Source organism: Panthera leo, chromosome B1 (genome assembly GCF_018350215.1).
Source record: "Panthera leo isolate Ple1 chromosome B1, P.leo_Ple1_pat1.1, whole genome shotgun sequence".
Taxonomy (NCBI): domain Eukaryota; kingdom Metazoa; phylum Chordata; class Mammalia; order Carnivora; family Felidae; genus Panthera; species Panthera leo.
In genome coordinates, this window is record NC_056682.1 from 20,626,506 (window position 1) to 20,642,051 (window position 15,546).

General features: G+C 38.7%; 1 protein-coding gene across 3 annotated transcripts in view; it reads left to right on the plus strand.

Moving 5' to 3' along the window:
* The window catches only part of FGL1 (fibrinogen like 1), a 54,084-nt gene extending 38,806 nt beyond the window's left edge, over window positions 1-15,278 (plus strand). For all 3 annotated transcript variants that reach the window (XM_042934380.1, XM_042934381.1, XM_042934379.1), the window contains 5 exons: window positions 6,684-6,843; window positions 7,099-7,196; window positions 10,456-10,544; window positions 10,737-10,924; window positions 14,914-15,278. In XM_042934380.1, coding sequence (XP_042790314.1) covers window positions 6,684-6,843; window positions 7,099-7,196; window positions 10,456-10,544; window positions 10,737-10,924; window positions 14,914-15,073 — 695 coding nt within the window. In that variant the 3' untranslated portion in view covers window positions 15,074-15,278. The remainder of the gene's footprint in view (window positions 1-6,683; window positions 6,844-7,098; window positions 7,197-10,455; window positions 10,545-10,736; window positions 10,925-14,913) is intronic.
* Window positions 15,279-15,546: the final 268 nt, after the last annotated feature.

The window sequence follows — 15,546 nt, forward strand, 5'->3', positions numbered from 1 at the left end:
CCTTCTGAGTCCCTTATGTGCCTTAGGGTAGTAAATGAGGTAATAGAATAAAAGGGCAGAGAAAGAAAAAGGGATCACAATTATTTAGGGAAATACAAGGGTTGTTTTTATGTGCATATTTTACGGTTTGATAATTTTCCTTTCGATTAAGTCATTGTTTCCACCCAGAAACTTAATGATCTTAAACTGTCAACACATTCACTGCACATATCGTTATTCTTTATAGAGAACTATTCATTTGCCTTCCACCAGGCATCTTTTAAAGTAAACAAACCATAGTTGTCAGTAAGGAGGATGCCATTTACAGCACTTTGTTTATATGTCTGCTCTAGCTACTGGGATGATGTATTATAATTTCTTTGTTCATGAGTCTATCCTGATCAATTGAGCAGGCACTTCATTAGGAATGATGTCTCATCATTCTTTCTTCCCTGTTGCCCATTAGAGTACCTGGAAAATAACAGAGCCTCACATTTATGAATGAAAGCAAGGTAGTACAGAAAGATAGGAATAGCTAAATAAGCAAATATAAGTTGGAAAATATATCTGACTGTAATTGAAAAACTACAGAGGCTAAAGAGATTCCAGGCTGACAGAATAAAGACATCTTTATTTTGTGTTTCTAAATATACTCATCAGTGAAGCATATAAGAATTATGAGAATTTTAGAAACTATGCTTCAATGAAATGTTCCCTTTTTCTTTCTTTACCAAGAACCTAATCTCTTTCTGGTCAGACATTTGCCCAGGGCTCCTGACACTGTTGTCCAGTCACTTGATCCCTTACCCTTGATTCTTGGAATCCAACTGCTTTTCCCCCTTTCCGGATCAGACAGAGGCCTGTGGTAGAGGGAATGGATGTAGGGTGATGATGGCTCGTGGCTCGGCGGCATGGAACAAAAAGGAACCAAAGACAGCTCGGATAAAAATAGGCTTGGGAAACAAAGAGACTGTCTGAAGCAATCTCAGGGCAAAGAACAGGAACTAGAACCTCAGAAGACATCAGTGAAAGAAGGCTCAGGAGAGCAATTGAACAAGAAGTATAATCAGTTGACATTCCTTGAAGACGGTGATTCTCAGCCAGGTCTACAGATAGAATCACCTGGTGACTGTTAAAATGCTGACGCCTATGAAGAACTGTGGAGGGTCTGAGGTTTTACTCCATTTACAACCTAAAGAGTTAGCCTGCCTCGGTTTCACGGGTGTTGGCAGAAGATAAGAGACTCCTGGGTCCGAGACAAGAACTTCATGTTTGTACCAATATCCCTTGATTGCAAATACTAAGGAAGCAATGTGGAGAATGTGCAGGCAGTGGGCTGTGTCCAGGTGAGGAACCCTGAGTTTAGTAAATCTCAATCTTTTATAATGGGTTACAAGCAAATCTGCCCAGTCTTTTCTCCTTTGCAAGAGAGTTATTTCTATGAAAGTGGGCAGAAACTAACCTGCCATCTGCTCTAGAGGGAGACACTGTCTCTATCTTATAAGGCTGTTTACTATACAAAGATCCCTGAAAAAATAGTCCAGAACATATACTCTGCTTGCAAAATATGCAGGAAGGCAATTGACCCATGGGAAACTGTCTACAAATAGTGTCCAGGTTCCACTCCAGACCAATTAAATGAGAATCCCTACAAGACTGCAAAGGATTTGTGCTTTTGCTGATGGGTGTGGATGAGATTGTTCAAGACCAGAATCAGGTCAGGCTTCTCCCCACATTTCTTCCCACAGGCTGAGGAGGACCAAGATTTCCTGGGGCCACCTAGTATAGAAGGCTTTACTTCTTTTCAGATAGGAGGTAAGGCATTGTAGCAATTGAATACCCTTTTCATTCGACGAATGTTGAGGCCTAATTGTAATGTGGTCATTTATCCACTCAGCAGGTTTCAGCTACCTATCCTGAGACTGTGGAAAATGTAAGAAACAGATGTCAGGGTTGGATCTCACTGGATTAATCAGGCCAATCATTGTTGATAACAAGGTTGATTCAGAGAAGGGAGTAACCAGAATGGCCAAAAAGCCATTTGACTGATGACTTTGTCTTATGGACTGAGTTGTGTGCACCCCCCATATGAGCTTCATATGTTGAAGCTCTAACCCCCAATGTCTATAATATGATTGTATTTGGAGATAGGGCCTTAAAAGAAGAGATTAAGTTAGAATGAGGCCATTAGAATGGGCCCTAATTCAGTCTGACTGGTGTCCTTATAAGAAGAGATGACGGCGGCACTGATGCACAGAGGAAAGATGATACGAGGCTACAGCAAGAAGGCAGCCATGTGTAAGCCAAGGACAGAGGGTTCAGAAGAAACCAACGCTACTGGCACCTTATGTGATTCCAAAAGTAGGTACACAGCTGGTCACAAGGACAAGGAACTGATGGATGCAAGAGAAGCACCATTATTCCAAATTCCAAACTAAGCCCCAAACCCAGCAACTCTGAACAGGTTGTGAACACAGATTCAAGTGTTCAATGATGGCAGGAGGCAGGTGATTGGATGTTTGTTACTAGGACTGTGTATGAGAAAACTCAGTCGTGGGAAGACTCAGGCTTAGGAGCTGAAACTGCAATCCCTGTGTCAAGAAATGACAAGAAGTGGGAGACAAGAAGTCACCAAGGAGTAAGGCAGAAATCAGTTACTAGAAAATGAAAATACCAAGATCAGAGGAGGCCTGACTGAATAAACAGGAATTGGATGGAAGAGTCATATGGTCAGGGTCTATACAAACCATTGTAGGGTGTGTGTGTGTGTGTGTGTGTGTGTGTGTGTGTGTGTGTGTGTGTGTCTGTCTGTCTGTCTTGTAACATTATAGCACATAAAATAAGATAGATGATAGACATTTTCTGGTTTGGGATTTAACAGCTAAAAAAAAAAAAAAATCCAGGGGGGCACCTGGGTGGCTCAGTCAGTTGAATATCTGACTCTTGATTTTGGCTCAGGTCATGATCTCACAGTCGTGGGATCAAGCCCTGCATTGGGTTCAGCGTTGGTAGGAGCCTGCTTAAGATTGTCTCTCGTGCTGTCTTTCTACCCCCCTCCCCCACCTCAAAAAAACCCCCCAGAAGTTAGTAGAACTATGTAATATTCTTCATATATGATGAATACAGTATGAAATATATAGTTTAATTGTACTTTATTTTGTAGCATATAGACAAATAGTACTAAAGAGCCTGCCAAAGGCAAACCCTTGATAAATATATAATAACCATAAATTCCAAAAAGTATATATTTAACATAATATATAATATTGTATAAAATATATAAGAACTTGCTACCAAAGTTTATATTTTTGGTCTCCTTAAATTAAAAATATCAAATGTTCATTGGGGTTCCTGGGTGGCTCAGTCAGTTAACTGTCTGACTTTTGATTTTGACTCAGGTCATAACCTCACAGTTCGTGAGTTCAAGCCCCACATCAGGCTCCACACTGACAGTATGGAGCCTGCTTGGTATTTTCTCTCTCCTCCTCTTTCCCTGCCCCTCCCCTGCTTGTGTGTGTTATCTCTCTATCTTAAAATAAACAAATACACTTAAAAAAATTAAATATTCGTGTACACCATCTGTAGAAATATAAATTTCTTCTTATTTACAAGTTACTATTTTATTACTAATTTGTTTTCTGAATTCTAATTCATCTCATGGTCAAAAACACATAATTGCTTATAACCTAGCAATTTGTGCAGATAATGCACAAATCATGCGATTTTATACAACATATAATTAAATGTATCTTATTTTGAAGTTTTTGGCTGCTATTAAATTATGTACTTAAATTAAAAGATACCAAATTCACATTAATTGGTGATAATTACCACAGCCCGTGGCATCACATCTGTTCAGCCAACAAGACCACTGGTTTAGCCAGATCCCCTCCTGCAAGGCCTTCAATCTTTACAAGACAGTCACTTGAGGCATATGTAGTGATTAAGGTGTTGCCTCTGAAGCCTGGTTTGAAAGTCCAGCTGCCCATCTTGGTAGCTGTAGCCTTTGGGCAAGTTACCTAATCTTTATATCCTTCATTTTCCTCATCTGTAAAATGGGAATGATAAGAATGGTTCTTTGTCGTAAAGATTCAGAGTTAACACATGTAACATGATTACAGTAGCATTTCATACAAAAGAGGTGCTCAGTGAATGTCAGCTATCTATCCACATTGTTATATACTCTCTCCCTTGTTTTCAGAGGAGAGAGCCTACCCACCCTACCCTTCAAGAATCCTGCCCTCTCCAAGGAACCAGCATCCTTTCTTCTTGTTTCCTTTCTAATGTCACGGGGCAGGTGGGGATAAAGAATGGCTACAGCAGGGCTAGTTCTAGCATTTCCCAGCATGCCTTTGGGGGCAGCTGAGCTCATGCTGGCCTTTCTTTGAATTTAGAGTGTGGGGTACTTAGTGCCTTCGGACTTCAGCTTTGAGCTCAGCCACCATTGTGGGACAAAAGGGAAAAGTCCATTTGGCAAGCTGTCGTGTCACTTTGTGAAGCTTAAACATTCAGAAGCCTTCCAACATGGCTTGCTTTCTGCATGATCAGAGAAAGCGTTCACCTCTTCCAGTTTGGCACAGTGTTTGTCAGAGGGCAGGCAACCCTGGCCTCACTCTAGTATTATGTAAGCATCCAAAAATCCCCCTCTTTTTTTTTTTTTTTTTTAAGTCCCAGGAACATGGAGCTTTCCGATCCTGCCCTTGCCTGCGTATTATCTGGGGAGTTGAGTGGGTCAAAACATTTTGAAAATCATAGTTTCAAATATCTAGTTAATGTTTTATACCCTACATTGTTTGAACTTCCTGCTGTGGAGGTGCAAGTCCCATTTTCACATTTCCCCAAGGCAGCCTCCTTATTTCTAACTTCTTTCATATGAGCAATTTTGCTACTCATGCTTCTTTGAGGTTTTTTAATTTGTTGGGTATTTTTTGTTTTTGATTTTTTTTTTAAGTTGAAAGCTTTGCTCTGTATCTTAAGTTATGTTTGGATTTTTCCTCTGGGAAGAAGGACACATGTTTAAAAACACAAACTTGCAGTTGGCATAAAATAGAAACAAATAGAAAATGTTGGCTCCACATGCAATATTCACAAAGTTTTCCAGAGGCAAATGCTATAGCTAATCATTTCCATATTTGCCTGGAAAACAGCCTGAATCTTTGGAGTCTTTACTATTCAGCTCTTTGGTAGGAGATTACATGTAAGCAAAGAGCTCTATCCTTAACAGGGTTAAAATCTGCTTACTTTAATGAAAAGTGTTGTACAATCTACTTGACCACAGAATGTAAGCTTTTGAGCAACATTGAACTAATTTTAGGTGATGTTTTTCTTCTTGTTTAATTGCCAGAAAAGGACCTCTTTCTCTCTCTTTCTCTTTTTTTTTAAGAATCCAACACGCACAAAGAATGTGCTTCTGAATCTCAGATATAAATATACGAAGATAGCCTAAATCATCACAAAGATGAACATCTCACCACAGCAGTAGTATATGATTGGTCTTAACCTGGTGAGGGCTTCAGAAAGTGACAAAGGGTCTTTATTTTCTTGTCTAATTCCTACCGCCCATTCCATCTTTTTGGCATGCAGTATATCTCACTTGTAACAAAATGGAGTTGTGACAATTTGGCATCAAAACAACGAAAAAGAAGAAAGAACTTTAAAATATGCTAGCAGAATGGAATTATCCAATCAGGAAAAGAAAAGAAAAGAAAAGAAAAGAAAAGAAAAGAAAAGAAAAGGTTGTTTTTTTAAAGGAAGGAAATTAACAAAATGCTAAGGGTAAAATGTGAAAGTCAGCTATAATTTAAGTTATAGTGTTTTTACTCAAAACTCTGCAACTAAGTATTCTTGAGACGATCTCTTGACGGTGGCCACCTACTTCAACCACCCCTTACACAGCTTCCTGGATGTTGAACCTGTAGTGAGGTCCATACTGCCAAATTCTCTGAAAGTGTGTACAAATCAGCCTAGATGAGACCCAGTGGATATTAATTTATTCTACCTTCAAGTAGTTTAAGAAATAGATACTACTTTTCGGCGACAGACTGGTAGTTATGTTTGCTTCAAAGGTCAAAGAAATATCCTGGCAAAAAGAATGTGGGGATAAAAGGAATAGCAGAAGCTTGCGATTTTTAGCAAAAGCACCTAAGAATGCATGGACTGTTGGAAATTTCAGTGGGCTACTAAAAAATCTGCTGAAACTGGGAAGTTATAAGAATCTAACAAGAAGATTACTATTTTGAATTCATCTCCAATGTTCAGGATGATTTATAATGCTGTAAGTCAAGATAACCCATATTATATTATTTGCTCGAGGTTCTATTTCTACTTTAATTTAGCTTCATAGGAGAGATAAGTTCTCTTATTCTGTCAGATAAGGCTATAAGTTCCACTTAAATATGCTATGATCTATTGAACATATATAATTTTTTAAGTGTTTGCACAAAAATCAGAAATGAGAAACCAAATCCCTGTTTTATTTTTTTATTTTCATGATCATGTCAAGGAGATAAAATTAAATACTAGAAAAGGAAATAAGACTTTCCTAATATCTACTGGAAGATATACAAGATGCAATTTTAAAAAGCTGATTATCTACACCATGTGTTTATCTATCTCCATTGGTATTGAGTAATCTTATCCAGAGGCTCCTATGGGGGAAAAAAAAGGCATATAACAAATGTTACATTACCTTGTTTTGCAAACAGACTGTTCGGAGATTTTTAATGATGGGTATAAGCGCAGTGGATTTTACAAAATCAAACCTCTCCAGAGCCCAACAGAATTCTCTGTTTACTGTGACATGTCTGATGGAGGAGGATGGACTGTAATTCAGAGACGATCTGATGGCAGTGAGAACTTTAACAGGTGTGCTAATTATGATGCAAGGATTTATTTGGAGTAGCATGTGTGAGATTTGTAACAAGTAAAGCATTTTTATTATATCCTGAGGTCTATAATTAGAATTTCACTCTTTCCAAATAAGAATACTGAAAGTGCATTTGCTAATCAAAAAAAAATATTGGGGGGGGGGTAATTGGGGAAGGTGGTGGGCACCTTAGTTACTACTGCAAAGGTCCTTTTGGGTTCTGCTAAAATCAGCTTTCATTTCAAATTTTTTAGAGGCTGGAATGACTATGAAAATGGCTTTGGAAATTTTGTTCAAGAAAATGGTGAATATTGGCTGGGTAATAAAAATATTCACTTACTGACCACACAAGGTAAGGTTTGTCTGATATCAAATTCACTTGAAGTATAGTTAAAACACACACACACACACACACACACACACACACACACACACACGCACACACACACACACACACACTAAAGGGGCACCTGGGTGGCTCAGTCAGTTGAGCTTCAGACTTTGACTCAGGTCATGATTTCATGGTTCGTGGGTTTGAACCCCACTTTATGCTTTGTACTGTGACAGCTCAGAGCCTGGAGCCTGCTTCAGATTCTCTGTCTCCCTCTGTCTCTGCCCTTCCCTACCCCCATCCCCTCCTCTCTCAAAAATAAATAAGCATTAAAAATAAAAATAAAAAACACGTTAAAATGTTTTCTACTGAACCATAGGCAATGGAATGAATTCAGTAAGTGCTGTGTTTTGCAGATGCCAATGATCCCTTTCGAGCAACAATCCCCTTTATAAAATGTGGCCACTTAAAACTAGGACTAGAGGCAATGAAACTAGATCTGGGCTGAGGTGGGAGAGTTCTCATCTATTTATTTTCAATTTATGGAAAGGAAATGTAGTGTCCTAATCCTTCTTTTTTTAATGCCTCAAATTCCTCAAAATAGCCATACTGGGTCAACTATCTATTGCCATAATAAGTGTGTAACAAGCTACTTCAAGATTTGCTGACTTAAAGCCACACTCATGTATTATTCCTCACAAATCTACAAGTTGGCTGAGCGGTTTTGCTCATCAGGTCTGTGTTCTGCTGATCTTGGCTGGGCTTGCTCATAGGTGTGTGACCAGCTTCCGGGTCTGCTGGGAATTTAAGGGGGAAAGAAGTAGACTCAGTGGAAGGAGTTAAAAGTCGCATTGCAAACGTTGAGGCAAAGAATTGGGCACTTGGGGCTGTTTTATACAAATACCCTAATAAATATCCTGTCTCCATCCCCATCAACTTTTAATTTGAAAAATTTCAAAGATACAGCAAAACGGAAAGAAGATTCAACCTACCACCTGGATTCTACACTACCATTTGCTGGTTTTTTTTAAATTGTTTTCATTACATACCTATCCATCCATCAAGCCATTTTATTTTATTTTATTGATATATTTCAAATTGCAGACATCTATACATTTCCTGCTATGTACCAGTGCATGTGTATCTTCTCCTAGAGTTCAGTATTTGTCTAAAATATCATTTGATGAATTTTCTCAGCTTCTCTTTGCCATGTTCATTTTCTCCAACTCATTGCCTTCCTTGCCTCAATTGTAAGTCTGAGATTGTAGTCAGCCCCATTCGGGTCTGATTTAGAATGTTTCATAAAAGGCAATTGTATTGCTTAACAAAGCATGCTATATCACACTGGCAATGCATTAAACATAAAAGCAAGGGTTTGCTTGTTTCATTCAAGTTAGGGAAAGTGACTGGTGTTTTTATATCCACAATTCATAAGTATAATTATAGGGATATAATTATAATTATAGGGATCTTTGAGACACTATAGAAGATGAATAATCCTAGAACCCTGCTTGTCCTTCTCGTGATCAATGCTATCTAAATTTATATAAGATTTCCCTTCCCTCAGTGTATTTATTTTATTTTATTTTGAGTATTTTATGATATATATAACATTTATCATAGTGCCTTTTTTGCACATTAATATTTATCGGGTTTCCTATCGAAACTATGAAAACTCCACGAAGTAACCCTTAGCTCCTTGCAAATATACAAAGTTCAAATTAGTTGTTAAATTATTATTAAATGCTCATTCACCCAGATGCACTTTGCTAACACATCTGCTTCCCTTTCGTGTTTTAATGGGTACTCGGGCTGCTACTGTCATGACAGCAAAAATGTATTTATCAGTTCTAGGTTTCACAACCACATATCACATCATCCCAAGGAAAAGCATGCCTTTGTCCCTGCATTCTTTAATTGTGAGCGCACCTAAGGCTAGTGAATTTCCCCTGAAAATAGCTTTATCTCCATTACATAAATTTTGACTGCAAGTGTTTGCAATAATATTAATTTAGGAACGGTCTATAATGGCCTTTTTATTTATTTATTGTCCATAAAGATATTTAGATGGTTACCTGAAACATTGAGACTGACTTTATAGCTCTTCCATAATGCAAGGTATTTAACTTAGCCTGCCATACTGTTCTCATCCACTTCACAGTCTTGGCTCACATAACCATTACTGCCCTTCCATCAGATTAGAGGGGCCTCTTCCAAAATTCCACCTTAGAGAGCTCCATGGGGGGCAGGGCCTGTGGTACTAAAGCACCAAGGTCACTGGAAGTTTACACTCCTCCCACACTCAGTAAGGGGCAAGCTGGCATTTCCTGCCCAAACAACCCTGAGCTTGTTTCCAAAACCTGTTCATGCCTCTTCTTCATCTAGCCCCCTTGAGAAGATGGTGTTACTAGTGTGCACATCGCTGAGCCTGAGGGGAGGTAAAGCAACAACTTTTAGTGTGGGTGTAAACAGAGCTTGGATGTGCAGCCTAGAAAGTGCACAAACGTGGTCGAGGCCCTTTTTGTGTGCATGACTGAGACAGAGATAGGGATAGGAAGAGAGGAGGCCGACCACAGACAAGACCTGGGTGATGGGGCCAGAGGGTCTCTCTCCCTGGGCCTCCATGTTCTGGCTTGGATCCCAAGGAGACTAAGACCGTAAGTTCAAACCTGATCTTCTAGGTCATTGTGAAATTTTATTTATCGAAGTAGGAGGATAGAACATATATTATCTGACAGTTTGTTTGACTTATAATTTTCTGGTTCCTGACTCTTCAAAAAAAGAGAAAGAGTAATAACTGTGATTCACAAATGATGGGACAATGGAGAAAAGAAGATGGCTTGACGCGACCAACTAGTTATTATTTACTTTTAAGATTAACATTCTTACTGAAAGTAAGAAAAAGAAGATAAATGTTTAAACTTCTTAAAACTTCTCTTCTTTCATTGTTAGGCTTCTTAATGTATTAGCTAAATTATAACTTAGTTTCTGTTGTTCTTTGTCAAGTGAATTGTACTAGACTTGACGTATGATAAATCTAGTAGAAATTTTCCACCTTCAATATTATGTTCCTAGCTCTTTTCAAGCAAAATACACAATGAAATGTTCATGTTGTAAATACAATAGAGCCACTGTTTATTCTTTCAAAACGGAATGATAGCAGAAGGAAACAGTTTAAGTAAAATAGAGCTATGAATTATTTTTAAAATTCAATAAATCAATATCATCTCACACCTCAAAAATATCCTATTAATTCTTGTTGTTTTGTTTTTTTTTTCAGGAGACTACACTTTAAAAATTGACCTTGCAGATTTTGAAAAAAATAGCCGTTATGCACAGTATAAACTTTTTAAAGTTGGAGATGAAAAGGTAGTAAAATTTTCAAATAAGTAACATTATGAATTAATGTATAAAATATAAACCCTGAAGTCAGTGGAAACAAAAATACACGGTAGAACCTGTTTTTTGTTTATTAAATAAACATATTATTAACTAACATTAATTATTAAATTATCATATTACAGTGACAACTGATAGTGGAACTTGCCTCTTTGTCTTTAGAATGCCTATGAGTTGAATATCGGCGAATATTCTGGAACAGCTGGAGACTCCCTTACAGGGAATTTTAATCCTGAGGTGCAATGGTGGGCTAGTCACCAAAGAATGAAATTCAGCACACGGGACAGAGATAATGACAACTACGAAGGGAATTGTGCAGAAGAAGATCAGTCTGGCTGGTGGTTTAACAGGTTTGACATTTTATAAACACTATTGTAATGGCGTTGATGATATCTCACTGGTGGGCATTAATTATAACATGAGGTAATGTTGTCTTCTTTGTAGTACTGGTATTATTATGTAATCACACTTACTAGAATTCTTCAGTGATGAAGTATTTTTGAGGATTTGTTCATTGTGTGCATTAATAAAGCTTGAAAGGTGTTACAGAAATAAATCAAATTACTACTTCTGCAAAGATTGTTTGCAACCTGAACTATGGGTGAGTTATCACAAATAGTTGGCCACAGATTGACATGAAAGAATAGGGAGCATTTATCATAAGAGAAATATTTTCAGTGTTCTAATAACCAGTTTGGTCTTTACCTTCTCTTATCACGTGATGGCCATGTTATTTTTGTAAATTTTTCGATGTAATACTACTTTTAAATCACAGTGACTTCCACTGAGCTCCTCTCAGTGCAGAAACTTCCTCTACAGTATTCCTGACACTTAATTCCACCCTCTGGTTGAATACTTCAGTGTTACTTTATCAGCTAGCTCACTCTGGGTTTTTTTATTGTACTAAGTTTTTCCTTTTATTCATCTGAATTCTGCCTTCTTATACTTCACCAGATTTTCTTCTCAGTAGTTAAAGAGCAATTGTAATTCCTTTTCAACATAGTGCTGCAGGCAGTGGATGAGAAGACATTTATTGTATTCCTCAATATTTTCTCTCCTCTAGGCCAGATATGCTTGACTCATTGAACTGTTCTCCACCCAAGATGGTTTCCAGACAGCTCCCTTTGTTGTAATTACAAAGTTTAGGCAAGAATGGAAACTTCATACAGTCTCCCTTAAAAATAACCTGAAGCGTCTGCTGTCTGCAAAGCAGATGTGCCCCAACTGTTAGGCAGTGCATGAGTTTTGAACGTCTTCTTTTCTTGTTAGAAAACAAACACTACTTCAAAATGTCTGGACATTTAAATTTTCCATTATAGAATGTTTAGTGAGTATTCCTGGAGTGTCAGATTTTCCAAATTATTGAAGACTATTCATTTAAGTTCCAAATCCAAATTTTAACCTTTTTTTTTCTTACATAAGTACTTACAAAGCATTTTAGAATCCTGTCTTATGAAGGAGAGGTATATCAGGCATATGTTAACTTTCCTGAAAATCATGGGAGTCCTCCCTATGAGCATTTGGTGATTGCAGGGTGCTGGTTTTAGAGTTGTAGATTCTGCGGGGATACAGCTAGTTGTGGGTAGTGTGGTGGGTCAAGTTGAAACTCAGTGGTTGTAAAATCATTATTTTCTCTGGATTTTGCTTTTGTTTTTTACTTTGTGTCACTTTATAAAATTTTGGTCGCTTGTAAAGGAACTAGAGCACATACATCAGTGAGAGAGAACAGAGAAACAAAGGTATCATCCCTACTTAACAAACCAAAGGTGATGATAGTCTTTTCCCTAGTGGTTTTCTTGTTCTTTTAAAAGGCCATCTTTGTCACTCTCTCTTCCCCCTCCTTTTACTTCCCCTGTCCTTCTAAGTTAGCATTATGTAAAAATTATCAGCATCATATAAAACTGACACATAATTCACTAAGTTGCAAGCATCCCTTAATGTTTGATTTTGAACAGAAGTGCATATACAGAAAAAACAATCATATCAGTTAATATTACCATGTACCTACCTAGTTGACTCGGCTTGGATTGCGTCTAAATGACAACTGGCACACATATTAACACAGGCAAATAAATAATTTACTTGACTTTCGATATCGGGGTTCAGAGATGACAAAGAAAGGTAGCTACTGAGCTGGAGCTGCCTAAGAACTCATCATTATCCGTGAAGCCAGATGAGATGATATGTCTGTAGAGGTGGAAAATCAGTAAAGTTAGAGAAAAAGTCAATTGTTCCAGAAGCTTGGTGCTACGTCTACAGGTCTCCTTTTCTTGTAGTTTGATCCTATCATTTTCTTCCTCCTTATCCTTTTTTTTTTTTTTTAATCCTATAGTTCTTCTAACTTACCTGAAGTGTTGGCACTTCATAATTATTACTCACTTACAAAACGTTCTTTCTCCACATGGCAAAGCGGTCACTGAGCGTTGATGTGTTCTCCGCTCTGCATTTGCAAATGCATTCACCAACAGAGCCCCAACCATCTCCCAGTGTGGTTGCAAGTCCTGTTCCAGAAACTGAAAGATGCTGGACAATTGGTCTCAGCATAGCTAAGATGTGGGGCACCTGGCTGGCTTAGTCAGAGCATGTGACTTTTAATCTCAGGGTCGTGAGTTTGAGCCTCACATTGGGTGTGGAGCCTACTTTAAAAAATAAAAAGAGGGGTGCCTGGGTGGCTCTGTTGGTTAAGCGTCCAACTCTTTTTTTAAAACCATTTTTTTTTACACTTTTTTTTTTTTTAACATTTATTTATTTTTTGAGACAGAGAGAGACAGAGCATGAACGGGGGAGGGGCAGAGAGAGAGGGAGACACAGTCGGAAGCAGGCTCCAGGCTCTGAGCCATCAGCCCAGAGCCTGACTCGGGGCTGAAACTCACGGACCGGGAGATCGTGACCTGAGCTGAAGTCGGACACTCAACCGACTGAGCCACCCAGGCGCCCCAAGCGTCCAACTCTTGATTTTGGCTCCGGTCATGATCTCGTGGTGCGTGAGCTCAAGCCCTACGTCAGGCTCAGTGCTGACAGCACAGATGTCTCTAGGAAAACAGAGATGGGCCAAAATATATATTCCAGAGGCTAAGTTTGTTATCTTCTTTTCTAACATTACCTTTCAGGTAGTTTTAAAAACACAGTAGGCTTTGACATTTGCAGAATCAGCATACATAGTTTCAGATTTAAATTAGGAGATTGTCAGGATGGTCGGCAGGAGCAAATCACTAAGCTGGTAAGTGGACCGAGCCAACCATTCAGCATCTATGGGTAAATTATATGCTTTTTTGATTCAACAGTTTGGGTCCTTTCCATAGAGTTTTCAGAACCGTCCCTTGCAAATGTTCTCCTTATACCCTAATGTCTGCCATCGTTTTGTTGGTTAATCAATAAAGAAATATGTAGTGACTCATTGCTAACAGTACACAGAAAATTATCACATACGCCTAGCTATCCATATCAGGGACAAAATTTACAGATTTTAAAGGAGGAAGTGCGACATTTTTAAAATGTATGATTAGCTAACCCACTTATCTAGATTGGAAAAAGAGAGGCTAAAAAATTAACTCCGCAACTTGGACAAATGATTATGGGTCAATTGCTGGGAAAACTTTAAGTGGTGGTTTAGGTTTTGTTTGCTCACCCTTGAGGTTAAAATAATGGATATGTTGGCAATTTTTAAAAGAGGGGGGAGGGAGTCTGCAGCACGAAAGCTAAATCTTGGCAGCGGAAAGGTGAACACGTAAGTGCAAATTATCCAGGGAAGCTGGTTACAAGGCGCCATGCCACACCCTGTTTCCTTAAATCATACCACTCTTGCAAAGGCCAAAGGTTACAAGGTCATGTTTTCGTTTGCTTGCTTTTTTGTTTAAAAGCTATTAAGACCAGAAATGCTTCTTTTACAGTACACAACAGGTGACCTGGGCTATATCCTGAGTTTTGTTAGGGCACACAAACCCATCAGTTAAACCCATCTGCTGTAGAAATCTCCCGCCTTCTGGAAACTAATAAACATTCCCTTGTTGGGGCGCCTGGGTGGCTCAGTCTGTTGAGCATCTGACTTTGGCTCAGGCCATGATCTTGTTCGGGTTCGTGAGTTTGGGCCCGCATCGCGCTCACTGCTGCCGACACAGAGCCTGCTTGGGGTCTCGTGTTCCCCTCTCTCTCTGGCCCTCACTTGCGCGCGCTCTCTCTCTCTCTCTCGAAAATAAATAAAACCTTAAAAGTACATAAATAGATAGATACTCCCTTGTCTGAAAAATGGCAGAAATCATAGTCAAACGCTTTTATCGAAAAGGCTTAGGAAGGAGCTTTCTAGTCTGATTGTTTTGTGTTTATTTTCTCTTCCCACTAGGTGTCACTCTGCAAACCTGAATGGCTTGTACCACAAGGGCTCCTACGCTGCTAAAACAGACAGTGGGGTTGTGTGGCACACCTGGCATGGATGGTGGTATTCTCTCAAGTCTGTGGTTATGAAAATTAGGCCACATGATTTTATTCCAAATATTGTTTGATTTTCCCTGCTGGGCTTTCTTTCTGCAATTCGTCTCGCTTTAGAGTGCTTTGAAAAATTGGACCTCTGAACGTATACATACACACGTAGATGGCAACTGTTACGTGTGCTACTTTTCATTCCTACCGACCTTTATTACTTATTGCGCTTTCGGCACAGCAAATACGTGAGTCCTTCAAATAAATACAGATTATTGAATTCCTGCATGCAGAAGTTTACGGTAAGCGCTTATGCTAAACAAAAAATACAACAGTGCAGAAAACGTACCATGTTTAGGCAATAACACGAGCATAAGTACATAATAAATTAAGTATGAACGCTGTTGAAAAACACATGAAAAAAACAATAAAAAATTAGGACGTGAATTCAAGTCTCTGCTACCGAGCTGGAACTCGGAGACACAATTTAGGATCTCAATCGCTATATGACAGTATCCTGTATTTTTAAGCTGTTGGTATAGGTTAAACACTTCTT